Source organism: Lithobates pipiens, unplaced genomic scaffold (genome assembly GCF_037356315.1).
Source record: "Lithobates pipiens isolate NorthernLeopardFrog02 unplaced genomic scaffold, aLitPip1_a1.2 Scaffold_25, whole genome shotgun sequence".
NCBI lineage: Eukaryota > Metazoa > Chordata > Amphibia > Anura > Ranidae > Lithobates > Lithobates pipiens.
The window spans coordinates 87,118,782-87,133,441 of NW_027507787.1; the positions used below are offsets into that span (position 1 = coordinate 87,118,782).

Sequence of the window (14,660 nt, forward strand, 5' to 3'; positions counted from 1 at the left end):
GTGCCTCCGACAGCTGACTGTACAGCTTAGAAAGAGAGGCTGCACCAGCCGAACGCTTGGTCCCCTTTCACGAACCGTGTCCGGAACCGGAAGACGCGGATCCAACGAAGATGTCCGCCCCCACCGGAACTGACGTCGCCCGTCATCCGGTCCGGCCTCCAGCTCCAAGCCGACTGCAAACACAGGGGGACCTAGGACATCCTGCTGCAGCACCCCACTGGGCGAACGAACGGATGGACCTCCCCGAACTTCTTGCTTTCCCCATGCGAAGTTTGGAGTGCGTGGAAGATGGTCAGTACAAAAGTCCAGCTCCCCAGCCGACCGGACTGCCGAATGTAGTCCGATAGACGATCGGACTGCCGAGTGGAGCCAGAGAGACCACTGTCTCCTCCACTCAAGATAACATAGCCTCAGTCTCGCTGACTGTTTAGCTAAGGTTCCTTAGCGGTGTCTCCCCACCGGAGGAAACACCATAACTATGGGGACGGAGGGAGGATGAGACTTAAATTGTGAAATTGAAGGCAGTGTTTCCTAAGAGGGGAGGAGCCAGGGTCTCTCTACGGTGGCTGTCCTGAAAGATGGACTTGGGAAAAAACACAATGATTTACAGAGTGGCCCCCAATCGTCCTATTCTGGCTCTTCCTCGCATCAGATAACTCCCTAGGAGAAGCGCTCTCCCAGGGGTTAACTTGTGGGTGTGCTCCTAAGTCCAGCATTTGTGTCCATGGACATGAATGCCGAACTCGGCCCTGCCCTCCCGATGCCCACATCATTGGATTTGATTGACGGCAACGCAGCCATTGGCTCCCACTGCTATCAATCTTTCCAATCCAGAGATGGGACCCAGTTCAGAGAGGGAGAGCATGTCTCCGCAGAGGGAAATACATGGCTCAGGTAAGTAAAGCAAGGGGGCTGGGGGGCCGGTCACTGCCAGAAGTTTTTTGTGAAAAAACATGAAGGTTTACAACCCCTTTAATAATATAAAGTCAAAAGCCTAACGTCTTAATTTACTTTTTACCTTTGTAGGTGAGAGGTTCTTTCGCTATGAACGTCATAAGTGCTCTCATGAGTGGTGTTGGCATTATTCTTGCCTGTCTGGATCTATCAGCATTGTCATTTCTGAGGTGCAGACAATATGGCTCATACTACTGCTCAGAAAATGTAAGCATATCTTTGTAATCAATTAAAATACCTCTCAACTTTCTGAGATGGGAATGGGGGACACCTTTTAGCAAAATGATGTAGGCATAGGACAAACTCCCTGCTGCACCCCCCTTAAAAAAGAGAATTGTACAAAAATAAAAAAAGATTGGTTAAATCCACAAGTGCTTTTTCACCACTACTATTCCTTTATAATGGCCATTGGAATTTACAGATACAGTAATTTAAAATTTGGATGAAATGTTTAGCACTGGGAAACACTTTTTGAAAGGTAAATAGTGCATTTTATATACAACTATATAGATCAGACCAAAATGAGGGACATATGAGGAGCAAAGAGGGACAGAGGGACTTTTCTCTGAATGAGGGACAGTCCCTTGAATTCAGGGACAGTTGGGAGCTATGTGATAGGAGAGAGCAGAGTGACAGAGAGCTGAGCTCATCAGGACTCTGCTCCTTCTTTTAATGCCTAGCCAATTGTTGGGGGTGGGAAGGAGACCTGTAATGTCGCATACACACGACCGGACTTTTCAACGGACTAGGCCCGATGGTCTTCCCGACAGACTTTCGGAATGGACGGACTTGGCCACACACAATCGCACCAAAGTCCAACGGATTTGAACGTGATGACGTACAACAGACTAGAATAAGGAAATTTATAGCCAGTAGCCAATAGCTGCCCTAGCATTGGTTTTTGTCCATCAGACTAGCATACACACAAGCGGATTTCCTGATAGGAACTGGGTCCGGTGGAGTTCTGGAGAAAAAATTTGAAACAGGTTCTATTTCTAAAGTCCGTCAGATTTTTGGACAGCAAAGGTCCAATGAAGCCGACACACGATCAAATTGTCTGATGGATTTGTTCGATCGGAACCTTTGCTGTCGAAAAGTCCGGTCATGTGTACGCGGCATAAGTGAAAATAAAAACGCATCGGAGAAAGACCAGATCCTCTCCCCTGATAGGAAGAATCATGCTGAATGTAGAGCTGTGTAAATCTCATAAATGGATGGAATAGGATTCTCTTTACTTTCAATGGTTTTTAATAGTTTTCAAAAAGTAAACATAGCATACAGATGCATGAACATAAAGGATAGCAGTACGTTATCATATGAGTATGAGTGTTAGGTATAGCATGCGGTACAGAGCTAGCAACTCGGGTATTGAGGAGCCAGTTAAGGTGACACCTCACAAAGCAGGTACCTGGAGGATCCTGGGGTGTAACTTAGTTCCCTTTAGGGGTGCAGGAGGTGGAGGGGACAAACTGTGCAGAAGGGGAGTGGGTGGACCCCTTCATCCCAGCCTCCACCTTCTAAGACTCCCCAGTAACTGTGGTGGATTATGGGGGCTCCATGATCAACATGTATTAACACTGTGTTAATGGACCACTTATGGTTCTGAGCTGTATAGAGGGGGTAATGCCTCCCGGACAAAGGAGTAGCAGTATGTGTCCGATACAGGACAACGGTATGGGGGGACATAACACAGGCAGTATAGGTAGGGGTGGGGGAGAGTAAGGGGAAAGAGAAGGAGGAAAAGAAGAGTAGCGGCATACGTTTCCAGCCTTTAGCTATGGCGAGTTTAGTTTTTAACTAGGCAAGGATATTAACCATCACATTTAACATATAACTATAAATGTCTATGTTAACTCCATTGGGGTGGGGTTGAATGTAGGAGAATATCCAAAAATTTTAATTTTAACCAGAATAGATTTTCTTCACTTTGGTGAGATTTTCTCTCACTTTTTGCTGGGTCTCTGTGACAGATAGTGAAGGGAAAGCTTGCCAACATGACGCATTTGGTATGAAAAACTGATTCCCCCACTCTATCGAAAATCAAACTGGAAAAAAGTCTATTTTTCTCCTTCACTGATAGGCACTGATATGCTGTACTGATTTTCAGTCTGCATGTCTGAAAATATATTTGTTGTATATTTTTATCTTTAACTTACTGTTCATGCTATTTTCCCACGAGTGATAGATAATAGTAATAAGAAGGGGTTCCCTGAGACCAAAACTATTTCAAGGGGTCTTCTCTGTAAAATTGGTGGAGAAAGCCTGCTGTAGACAGACATCAGTCTTACCATACATCAAACATTTTCACAGAATATATACTTTAGGATCCTGCAGAGGATTGATCAGACAACACAGGCAATGAAACTACAGTAAAACCTTGGATTGCAAGCATAATTTGTTCCAGAAACATGCTTATAATCCAAAGCACTTGTATATCAAAGCAAATTTCCCCATAAAAAATAGTGGAAACTCAAATGATTTGTTCCACAACAATTTATTCATAGGTCCTTCAGATTATAGTTCAAATAAAAAGATTATAGTAATGTGACCAGGTTGTGTAACCGATAAAATGTCCATCCACGAATGGCCACGGCCACAAGGGGATTAGAAGCAAAATTCAGCAGGACCTATAGAGAATAAAAGAGAAGAGAGGCACCTCTAAGTGTAGCAATATGTTGCTAAATGTTGTACCTTCATTAAATGTAACCATATTGCTACACTTAGATGTGCCTCTCTTCTCTTTTAAACTCAGTTGTGACGCTACATGTATATCAAGACATCGCTTGTATATCAAGTCAAAATTTATTACAAAAATGTTGCTTGTCTTGCAAAATGCTCTCAAACCAAGTTACTCTCAATCCAAGGTTTTTACTGTATTGACCAAGTCATGATACTGAAGCCATTAAAATGTAAACTGTGATATTAAGGTCAAGTAGTCCCTTGTTTATTGATTTTCTTTAATCCAAGTCCATTTATTTGACAGGTTGGTGGCATTGTTGTGCATTCTCTGACTCTGGTCAACAACCTGCTAATCCTCTGTGTGTCCATATCTCTTGGTATTTTTGGGTGCCTCTCCCTAGGCGATGTTCCAAGTATTCAACAGGTAAGAGAGAGCCAAAAACCATCATTTGAGGATGACCGATATGGGTTTTTCTCTGGCCGATGCTGATATTTAGAAATCGCGGCGGCCAATGGCCAATATATGATGGCAATTTTTTTGGGCCGATATGTTAGGCCAATTTCTTTCTTTCCCCCCCTCATCTCATAAAATCTAACAGTTAAACCCTTTTCCTGACGCCTTCATGGCAGCACACACTGGGTTGTGACTCCGCCCCCACAACCTGACAGGATTGGATTAGCTATAAATTTGAAGGGGAGACCCCCCGCTGCATTCTCTTTTTTATCCTCACCTGACAGGTTGGTCGGACACGTTTCCTTGTTACAGATGAAAAAAGCCTCTACCGCATTCGCCCCAGCAGGTTCTAGCCTCTCCTGTTTGGAAGTCCCTCCTGTTCAGTCTCTAAAGGAGCTTCTATGGAGGGAGCCCCCCGCTCTGGTGGTCTCAAGGGGTGTTTTTACTGGCATTTTGATAAAGCTTTAAAGAAGCTTTCTTTGCAGTGGATTCCCTTTTTCTTGTCTTTTCTCCCTTTTTTTCTTATTTACTTTCCTTTCAGAATTCTGCTACTGAGACTAGAGCTCAGGTTTTATTTAACTTTGAAAATTTTTTATATACCTTCTTTATCTCCAGCGGAGGGAGCAGGTCTTGCTGATACCTATTATCCCTCCCGTGCGCCGTTCGTTCCGCCGCACTGCGCATGCCCAGTCTTAGGATTTTTGTTCCTAGGCTTTCCTTGCTGCTTCCCTCTTCCTGCTTATGTGTTCCTTCTTACGTTTTAGACCAGGGATCCTCAAACTACGGCCCTCCAGCTGTTGTAGAACTACACATCCCATGAGGCATTGTAAAACTCTGACATTCACAGACATGACTAGGCATGATGGGAATTGTAGTTCCTGAACAACTGGAGGGCCATAGTTTGAAGACCCCTGTTTTAGACCATCCTGTACCCTTTCCTTATGGAGTCCACTGCCCACGCAGACCACCATCAGCAAGTTAGGTAAGAGGCTTTACCGGTTAGGTACGTATTGAAGGGGAGATCAAAAGAGTGCCAGATGCTTAGTGCTGCCCTTTTTTATTCCGACAGCCCGGCTGAGTCAAGAACGGCAAGTTCTAGAGAATATCCAGCCATACCTCAAGCAGGAAATCTCGTAGAAGCCGCTCAAGATCCCCTTCATGCCACCGGAGGCATAGCCATTCACGGCATAGCCACTCACACCGCAGCCAGTCAGGGCGTAGAAAATCTCCTCCCTCGCACCATCAGAGTCGCCATGCTCGCCCTGCACCAAATGCCTGCTGGGTATGTGGTGCCCCGGCTTTGCCAGACAAGCTTGCTTGTCGTTCCTGCTTCAGTGAGGCCACTAGAGAAAAATAAGAAGATGCTAGAATGGCCACGGATCTCATTAGGGAGTCCGTACGGGAAACATTGCTGGAGTCAGCTGCACCGGCTATGGATAGAGCAGTTCCTAGCACATCTTCTGCGGAACCTCGTATCACCCAAGCATCAGAATCCTCCTCGGAGGACGAGTGTCAGGATATGTCAGCTGGCTTTGACGTTTCCCTGGTGGAGCCTTTTGCTAAATCCGTTAAGGAGGAAATTGGCTGGCAGGAGGACGCCGCTAATCCTCCGAAGGTACGGAAATATTTTCCGAATTTAAAGAGGGATCCAGAAACCTTCCCTTTTATTGAGGAACTTGAGGACCTCATCAATGACGAATGGGAAAGATCGGATAAGAGAGCTTGCCTCTCCAATAGACTGGCGAAAATGTATCCCTTGAAGGAAGCGAAAGTGAGACCCCTAATGAACGCCCCCGTCGTTGACTCTTCATTGATGCGCCTGGCCCGTCACGTAACTTTACCGATCGAGGATGTGGTCTCTTTCCGGGATGTTTTGGATCGAAAAATGGTTCTGGAGTTAAAAAAAGCTTATTCCACGGCTGGAGGGGCCTGTAAACCAGCAATTACTACGGCGGCAGTGGCCAGGGCCATCTCAGGATGGGCGTCCGAAGTGGAGAAGGACCTCAGAGACGGCGTCGAGATGGAGAAAATAATATCTTCCCTGCAGGAGATCAGACTCGCAGGGGATTTCGTGGCCTCGGTAGATGTTATTAGATCTTCTGCAAAGTCAATGCTGGCCTCGGTGACGGCGAGAAGAGCTCTATGGCTCAAGCCTCAAAAACTAATTGGTGTCGGATTCCATACGATGGTTCTAACCTGTTCGGTGCCAAACTAGATTCATCCATCTCCAAAGTTTCCAGAGGGAAGTCAGGTTTGATCCCCTCCGACAGAAGACCTAGGACACAGAGAGGTCCAGCCTTCAAGCGTAATTTACCAGACAAGTACCGGGAATCCAGATCCTGCTGTCCTGGTAGGGAGTTTAGAAGGGACTGGAGGAGCACAAAACCCTCCTTTCTCAAATTACAAAAATCCAAGGCCAACCCGGCTGGGGATCAGCCAAAGTCGTTTTGAAGATCCGCCTGCCCACCCGGCCCAGGTGGGCGCCAGGCTGAAAAGCTTTTCCAAAATTTGGGCAAGACACATAAAAGACTCATGGACACTTTCCACAATAAAATGTAGTCACAAATGGAAGTTCAAGAACGGTCTTCCACCAAGCTACTTCCGTGCAACCAGGCTTCCGTCTTCTTTGTCCAAGAGGAGCCTGCTAGTGAAATATATAACGGAACTGAGACAAAAGGGTGCAATCCTAGAAGTACCATCACACCAAAAAGGGAGAGGGTTCTATTCCCCTCTTTTTTTGGTGAAGAAGAAAATGGGCGTCTTGCGACCCGTATTGGACCTCAAGAGACTCAACAGAGGCATCCAAGGGGAGTCCTTCAAAATGGAGAGCTTACAGTCTATTCTCCTAGCAATAAACCTAAACGACTGGATGCTTTCTATAGATTTATTGGACGCCTATCTTCACGTGCCAGTTCATCAGTTTTTTCAAAAATTCCTACGCTTCGCCATAAATCAACACCACTTCCAATTTCAGTGTCTTCCTTTCGGCATCTCCTCGGCTCCCAGGACGTTTACTAAAATTCTGCTGCCACTAGTAGCTTTCCTCAGGGAGAAAGGGTTACGAGTCCACCACTATCTGGACGACATCCTGCTGTTAGCGGAGGATCAAGAATCTCTGACTCTCCACCGGGAGATTCTCCTTGCGACCCTCCAGAAATTTGGGAGGTTAGTCAACTGGAGGAAGAGCAGTCTGCAACCTACTCAGAGGATGGTCTTTCTGGGGGCAGATCTAGATACCAAATTAAACAAGGTACAGCTTCCACAGAAGAAGGTCAGACCTCAAGTACGGAAAATGCAAAGGCTATTGTCAACTAGACATGGGCGCCGTCAATAAATTTGTTTCGTTCCGTTACGGTTCGTATTAGAATTAATTCGTACTTCGTATTTCGTGTCTGAAATTCAATTTCAATTCGTACGAAATACAAATTGTCGTTAGGTTCGTTAACTTGTACGAACGTTCTTTATGATGAATTTAAAGGAAAAAATATATACCTCAATATGACAATATGTCCAAATTTCGTTACTATGGAAACAACATGTGACTTGATTGACCAATCAGAGGTTTTCTTCTGCTGCTGGGGCCTACAGGGCAGGCCCGATCATGTGACTTCCCTTTGTGGGTTAGTTAGTGTAGTGGAGCAGATCACACAATTATTTGTCTGTGCATCTGAGTGAATATCTTTGCAATCCTTAGTTTTTCATTGTTCATTTTAGTTTATATCTGTTGTAGTTTGCAAGTGTATCATCTCTTAGTGTTTAGTTTCTGGTTTTATTCGTTTTTTGGTTGGTTTTGAGAGATCCTTTTTTTTTTCATTTCTTGTTTCATTTAGTTAATATTTAGTTATTTTCTGTTTGTATAATATTTTTTTGTACATTTGGTGATTTTGGTGTTAGTTTTCTGCAATCAAAATCATATTTTTTTTGTCTACATTTTTCTAACTTTTAAAGGAAAAATGAGCAGCAAACAAGGCCAAAAAAGCAGTAAGAGTGCTGCTGGGAGAGGGAGAGCTATGAGCTGTGTACATGAGCAGCAGGTGGGACATTCTGTCTCTGCGCCCTCTGAGCTCAGCTCACCTCCCATAAAGCTGAGGCGACTGGGAGTGAAGACTGCTGGTGGTAAAGAGCCTGGCAAACAGCAGACATTTGCATGTCGCCAGCTGTTCCAGGATTTACCTCCTAGAACCAGCAGCACAATTCATAGCAAAAGTGGCGCTACCACCTCTGCCACTGCTGCTGGTAACATGCTGCCCATTGGTACCTTTTATGGAAGAGGACAGGCCAAAGGGGTTCCCAGTGCACATACATTTGTGCAGCCAATCCTGGCCATGCAGCAGGAAACATGTCAGGAGGCGGAAGCTCATGATGATGTCACCACCACCATTGCTGCCAGTGCCATCACCATCAGCACTACAGGGAGCTTGGCAGTGGTCAGCAAGGAGACAGAGTTTATTGCTTCTAATGATCACTGTTCCCTTGGCAATGTGAAAGAGGTGGAAGCAGGCTTTCCTGACATTGTTGTAGACAAATTTAATTTTCAGCCCTCTACCCATGTTGGCACCATCGACAGCCCAGAAAGTATCTCCCCTCAGTCCCCACTACTTTTTTCTCCTGAAAAGACCCCTGCCCAAGTGCTTTCTAAGCCTCCAGCATCAGAATGGGCCAATGCAACCATTAGACCTCAATCCATCACAGAACCCAAAATACCTGGGATGTTCAGGTCTCTTCCTACCGCTCCTGCTGAACCTCAGAAAGAGAGTGTGACCACTGCAGTGGAAGGTATTCCATCAGGCAGTGTCCGAGGTGGTGGCTGCCGTTCCAGCATTTGGCAGCATTTTAAAAGAAGTTGTGTCGGTCAGAAGGCCAAATGCAATCACTGTGGCAGGGAGGTCAGCCTGGGCCGAGACATAGGGCATCTCAGTAATAGTGGCATGAACCAGCACATGCGTGTGCACCACCATGCAGTGCTGTTAGGGGAGAAAAGTATTATGGCCACTCCTCCAAACACCAAAAGGGGAACCAATAGTGGCACCGCCACAGCCACCATGAGTGCCAGCACCACCAGCCAGTATAAGGCAGAAAAGAATGCTGTTACCATCCCGCATCCAATCCATACTAGCCAAGGCACCCTGGAAGATTTTGGTGGCTTTCAGAGTAAGGGTATGTCTCGGGCGCAGGTGCATAAAATAACACGCCTGATTGGCCAGCTCATTGCAGTTGGAGGAGCACCTTTCAACATGGTGGAAGGTGAGCCCTTCAAGCAATTGATGCAGGCTGTTGCACCACAGTACCGTGTGCCATCACGTAAGACCTTCAGCCAAACTGTGGTGCCAGCCTTATACAGGTCTTGTGTCGGGGTGCTCAAGGAGGAGATTGGAAGGGCAGGTGGACAGGCAGTGCAACTGACTACTGACCTATGGAGTGCGTGTAGTGCCCAGCATGCCTTCCTGTCCCTGACGACACATTGGTGGCAGGCCAAGGTGTCCCATGATGTAGTTCAAACATCTGGATCCTCGTCAGCAGTTGACAAACATGGGCACCGTTCCTTCCTCCTGCACGCTGAGGTGCTTGATGAAAAGCACACAGCGCAAAACATCCTGCAAGCCCTGCAGAAAATGTTGTTGCAGTGGTTTGGACAGGCATACAGCAACTACCGGATTGGCTATGTTGTCACTGATGGAGGCAGCAACATGGTCTAGGCTGTAAGGGATGGCAGCTTTGTGGGTGTGCGCTGCTCAGCCCACCTTCTCCACCAGGTGGTAACTGACAGTTTTCGGTTGGTGGAGACCATTTCTGGCGGCGATGGAAGGCTGTCCAAAGTGGTGGACTCTTGTCGGAAGACAGCTGGCCACTTCCATCGGAGTGTGAGGGACAGCCACCTCCTCAGGGTGGAACAGAGGAAGGCAGGCCTTCCAGAACACTGCCTAAAACAGGATGTGGGGACTAGGTGGAATTCAACCCTAGCAATGCTGGAACGCATCCTTGAGCAGCAGAAGGCTCTCCATGCCATGGCCTGTGATCATAACATTGGCATAGAGAGACCTTTAGGCAGGGAGGACTGGGCCATAATCGGGCAGATTGTGGCAGTCCTCAAACCTTTCCTCTCTGTCACAGAACACCTAAGCCGCGAGGATGCCAGCATTGGTCATGTGCTCCCACTCTTCAACCACCTTCAGCGCAAATTGGAGCGGTTCAAGTCGGCTGAGGAACCTTTGTCTGGTGGTGGCCCTCAACCTGATGTGTTGGCTCTGCTAAACACATTTCTGGTGGAGTTGGGCAGGCGCACGCAGGAGTTGACCGCCTCTTGCCCAGAACTGATGCTGGCTGCCATGTGTGACCCTCGCATCAAGGGCAAAATGGCTGTGCAGTGTAGTGATCTGACAACATGGCGGGACAGACTAATCGACAGGGTGCGTCAGAGGGAAAGGCAGATGGTAAGTCTGGGAGAAGAGGAAGAGGAGGAAGAAGATATTGAAGACCCCCTCTCCCATGCATCATCTACATCTAATGAAGTGAGCAGAGCTCCTGCCAGCGGAGCATCTTCTTTCTTGGCTGAGGCACTTGACACCCTAATGGGAACCTCCAGCATAGTGCACCCCAAGAAACCCATATCAGCAAAGGAGGTTGTCATGTCCTATTTGTCAGCCCCACCAGTGCACCCCACCACAGATCCAATGTTTTTTTGGCAGGGGAAGAGCGAGGAGTGGCCTGCCCTCGCAGATATTGCCAAGGAGCTACTGTCCTGCCCTCCGACAAGTGTCCAGAGTGAGCGGGTGTTTTCTGTGACGGGAAACATCCTGTCACCCCAAAGATCCCAGTTGCCCCCTCAGCTAATGGAATAGATAGCATTTTTGAAAATCAATTTGCCAAAGCTGGGGTACCCCTCCCTCACTCTGAACATTCCTTGAACTGACTGTCTGCAGCAGAGATGGCCATTTGGTCTTAGTAGTTGGTCCCTGTCCCTCCACACAATCCCTCCCCTCACTTCTCATCTACCCTTATTTGCTTGTGACATCATCTGGGATGGACGAGAAGAGAGGCGGTGCCACCAGGGAGGAGAGAGAACTTATTACACGCGCTTCCTGCGCTACTCTGCATGCTGGCTGGTAAACGCTGTGCCCTGATGTTCCCCAATGTTCCCCAATGTGCTCCAATATGCCCTGATATGCCCCGATGTGCCCTGATGTGCCCCGATGTGCTCCAATATGCCCTGATGTGCCCCAATGTGCCCTGATGCTCCCCAATGTGTCCCAATGTGCTCCAATATGCCCTGATGTGCCCCAATGTGCCCTGATGTTCCCCAATGTGTCCCAATGTGCTCCAATATGCCCTGATGTGCCCCAATGTGCTCCAATATGCCCTGATGTGCCCCAATGTGCTCCAATATGCCCTGATGTGCTCCAATGTGCCCTGATGTGCTCCAATGGGCCCTGATGTGCCCCCACCATTCTTCTCATTTACACATATGACTGCTAGAACAGATAAAAAGACATTTAGGGAAATTGATCAAAATTGGAGAGAACAGAATCTGGAGCAGTTGCCCATGGCAACCAATCAGCTTCTCTTCAGTTTGTTCCGTTAAGATTTGAAAATAAAAGAGAGAAGCGGATTGTCTGCCATGCATAGCTGGTCCAGTTTTCGCCTAATCACCCCACGCTGTTTGGGGTCACCGGGGATGTGCGGAGAGCACATGCTTGGTAACACCAAACAATTTCCAGTGACCGCGCACATCCCCGATGACCCCGTACAGTGCAGGGGATCAAAACTGGAGCAGCTGTGTGCTCATTATGAGGGGCTCCCACCATCCCTGTGCTGTGCTGACTTCCTCCTGGGGCTGTACCCCTGCTGTGCTCAGTATGTCAGCACAGGAACGGTGGAAACCCCTCATAATGAGCACAGCAGAGGTATAGCCCCAGGAGGAAGTCAGCATAGCACAAGGATGGTGGGAGCCCCTCATAATAAGCAAAATGACTGAGTCGTTGATGCGACGACAACTGATCCGAAATTCGTAAACAAAAGTTCGTATTGCGTACAAAATTCGGATGCATGGCAATTCGTGTTTCGCATCCTCCAGAACGTACGAATTTAGGGAAATTCGTATGAATTAGTGATTCGTACGAAACTAATCACACATGTCTATTGTCAACAGACCAGTTGCCAGCCAGAGACTGCCTGAGTATACTGGGATCCATGTCAGCAACAATACCTATGATACAGTGGTCCCAGTGGCACATGAGACCTCTCCAGAACTCGTTTCTCAGGCAGTGGGATGCAGTATCGATGCCTCAAACCATCTTGGTCTCCAGTACAGTGAAGCAGTCAATATGGTGGTGGACACACCACAGAAATCTCGGGAAATACAGGCCGATAGTCCCTCCAGATCCAGAAGTGGTAACTTCGGACGCCTGCCAGACGGGTTGGGGAGCCCATTTTCGAGACCTGGCAGCCCAGGGGCAGTGGCTTTTTCAGACTTTGGGCTTAGTCTCCAACATCTTGGAGCTCAGAGCGGCTTTCCAAGCCTTGCGAGCCTTTGCACCACTCCTAAGAGGCAAGAATGTAGTTATCCGCATGGACAACAAAGTGGCAGTGGCCTACATTCAGAGGCAGGGAGGTACCAGGAGTGTCACTCTTATGGAGGAAGTTCGACCCATTTTAGATTGGGCTCAGATACATCTTTCAAGCCTGAAAGCAATTTATGTTCCAGCAGTGCAAAACATGTTAGTCGACTACCTGAGTCGAGAGACTTTTTCCAACAACGAGTGGTCCCTGAACCCTCGAACCTTCGCTCTTTTGACGGAACTTTGGGGAATGCCGAAGATAGACCTTGCAGCTACCCCAGCGAATACCAAATGCCTCAGGTTCCTATCAAGAGGGTCATTCCCATCAGCAGAAGGGGTGGACTGTCTGAGTCACCCATGGAATTTCAGGCTGGGATACATTTTTCCTCCAATTCCATTGATCGCGAGGTTTCTATCCAGACTCCGGAGATCCTCAGCGACGGTGATCACAGTTATACCATCTGGCCAAGGAGACCATGGTTCACGACACTTCTCCAACTCAGCCTTCAACCTCTTATTCCCCTTCGGGTATCTCCGGATATTTTGTCCCAAGGTCAGTTCCTGCACCCAGCTCTGGAGAAGTTGCACCTGATGGCCTGGAGATTGAAAGGGCTAGGCTGAGAGCCCAGGGATGTTCTCAAGAGGTCATATCGACTCTAATGCAAGCTAGGAAATTCATGAGCAATTCTATTTATTCTAGAATTTGGGAAAGATTCTGCTCCATGGCTCAACAGAAAGGATGGGATAGCGTTTCTCCAGAGCCTGCTCACATTCTGGAATTCCTCCAGTCAGGGGTAAACAAGGGCCTGAGTCTAAGTACCCTCAAGGTTCAGTTGTCTGCCCTATCAGCCAAAACAGACACGAAGTGGGCCTTTCATCCTCTAGTTGTCCAGTTCTTAAGAGCCTATCTGAAAATCAAACCTCCCAGGAAGCCGTTTTTTCTGTCATGGGATTTATCAGTAGTTCTTCATGCCCTTTCTTCACCTCCATTTATTCCATCTGAAAAAATCTCTCTATGGGACCTGACCTTAAAACTGACTTTCCTGATTGCAATTACATCAGCAAGAAGGGTATCGGAAATACAAGCATTAATGATCTCGGAGCCTTATTTAGTCCTTTTTCCTGACAAAGTGGTTCTAAAATCCTCGGAGCGGTTTATACCCAAAGTAGCCCCTCCATTCCACTACAACCAGGATATCATTCTTCCATCCTTCCGTAACGATCAGGGGGATCCGCACCCTCTGGATGTGAAGTCAACCATCATTAATTATCTATCCGCTACTACCTTGTTCAGAAGGACGGATTCTCTCTTGGTCATCCCTCACGGCTCCAAGCGGGGTCAAGCAGCCTCTTCACGCACCATCGCATCCTGGCTGGTTAGGATCATTAAAAAAGCATATTCCTCCCAGCAACTGACAATTCCTGAAGGCATCAGGGCTCATTCTACAAGGGCAGTGGCTACCTCCTGGGCAGCATATTGTAGAGTATCTCTGGAGACGATATGCAGAGCAGCATCTTGGTCCTCCAGGCATACCTTTATTTCCCATTACAAAGTGGATTCAGCTTACTTGTCCATGACTGACTTCGGCAGATCTATCATTAGAGCAAATTCTTCTGCGTTATAAGGAATTAAAGTTTATTTTTTACTTGCACCCACTCGACTGGCGAGTTATTTCCCAGTGTGTGCTGCCATGAACGCGTCAGGAAAACGGAAAATTGTATACTCACCTTCCGTAATTTTCCTTTCCTGGCGCATATTCATGGCAGCACACGATTCCCTCCCTGACTCTTTGTGATGATATATACAGAGAATGCAGTGGGGGGTTTCCCCTTCAAATTTATAGCTAATCCAATCCTGTCAGGTTGTGGGGGTGGAGTCACAACCCAGTGTGTGCTGCCATGAAGATGCGTCAGGAAAGGAAAATTACGGAAGGTGAGTATACAATTTTCCGTTTTCACACTGGGGCATTTTCAGGTGCTTTTGGGCTAAAAATAGCGCCTGTAAAGTTCCTGCAAAA

General features: G+C 47.3%; 1 protein-coding gene across 1 annotated transcript in view; it reads left to right on the forward strand.

Annotated features, from left to right (window-relative positions):
• Nucleotides 1-14,660, forward strand: part of LOC143929766 (membrane-spanning 4-domains subfamily A member 8-like) — a 100,088-nt gene that overhangs the window by 71,974 nt on the left and 13,454 nt on the right. Inside the window, exons 6-7 of the mRNA XM_077453742.1 lie at nt 1,027-1,161; nt 3,938-4,057. Of these exons, the coding sequence (XP_077309868.1) occupies nt 1,027-1,161; nt 3,938-4,057 (255 nt within the window). The remainder of the gene's footprint in view (nt 1-1,026; nt 1,162-3,937; nt 4,058-14,660) is intronic.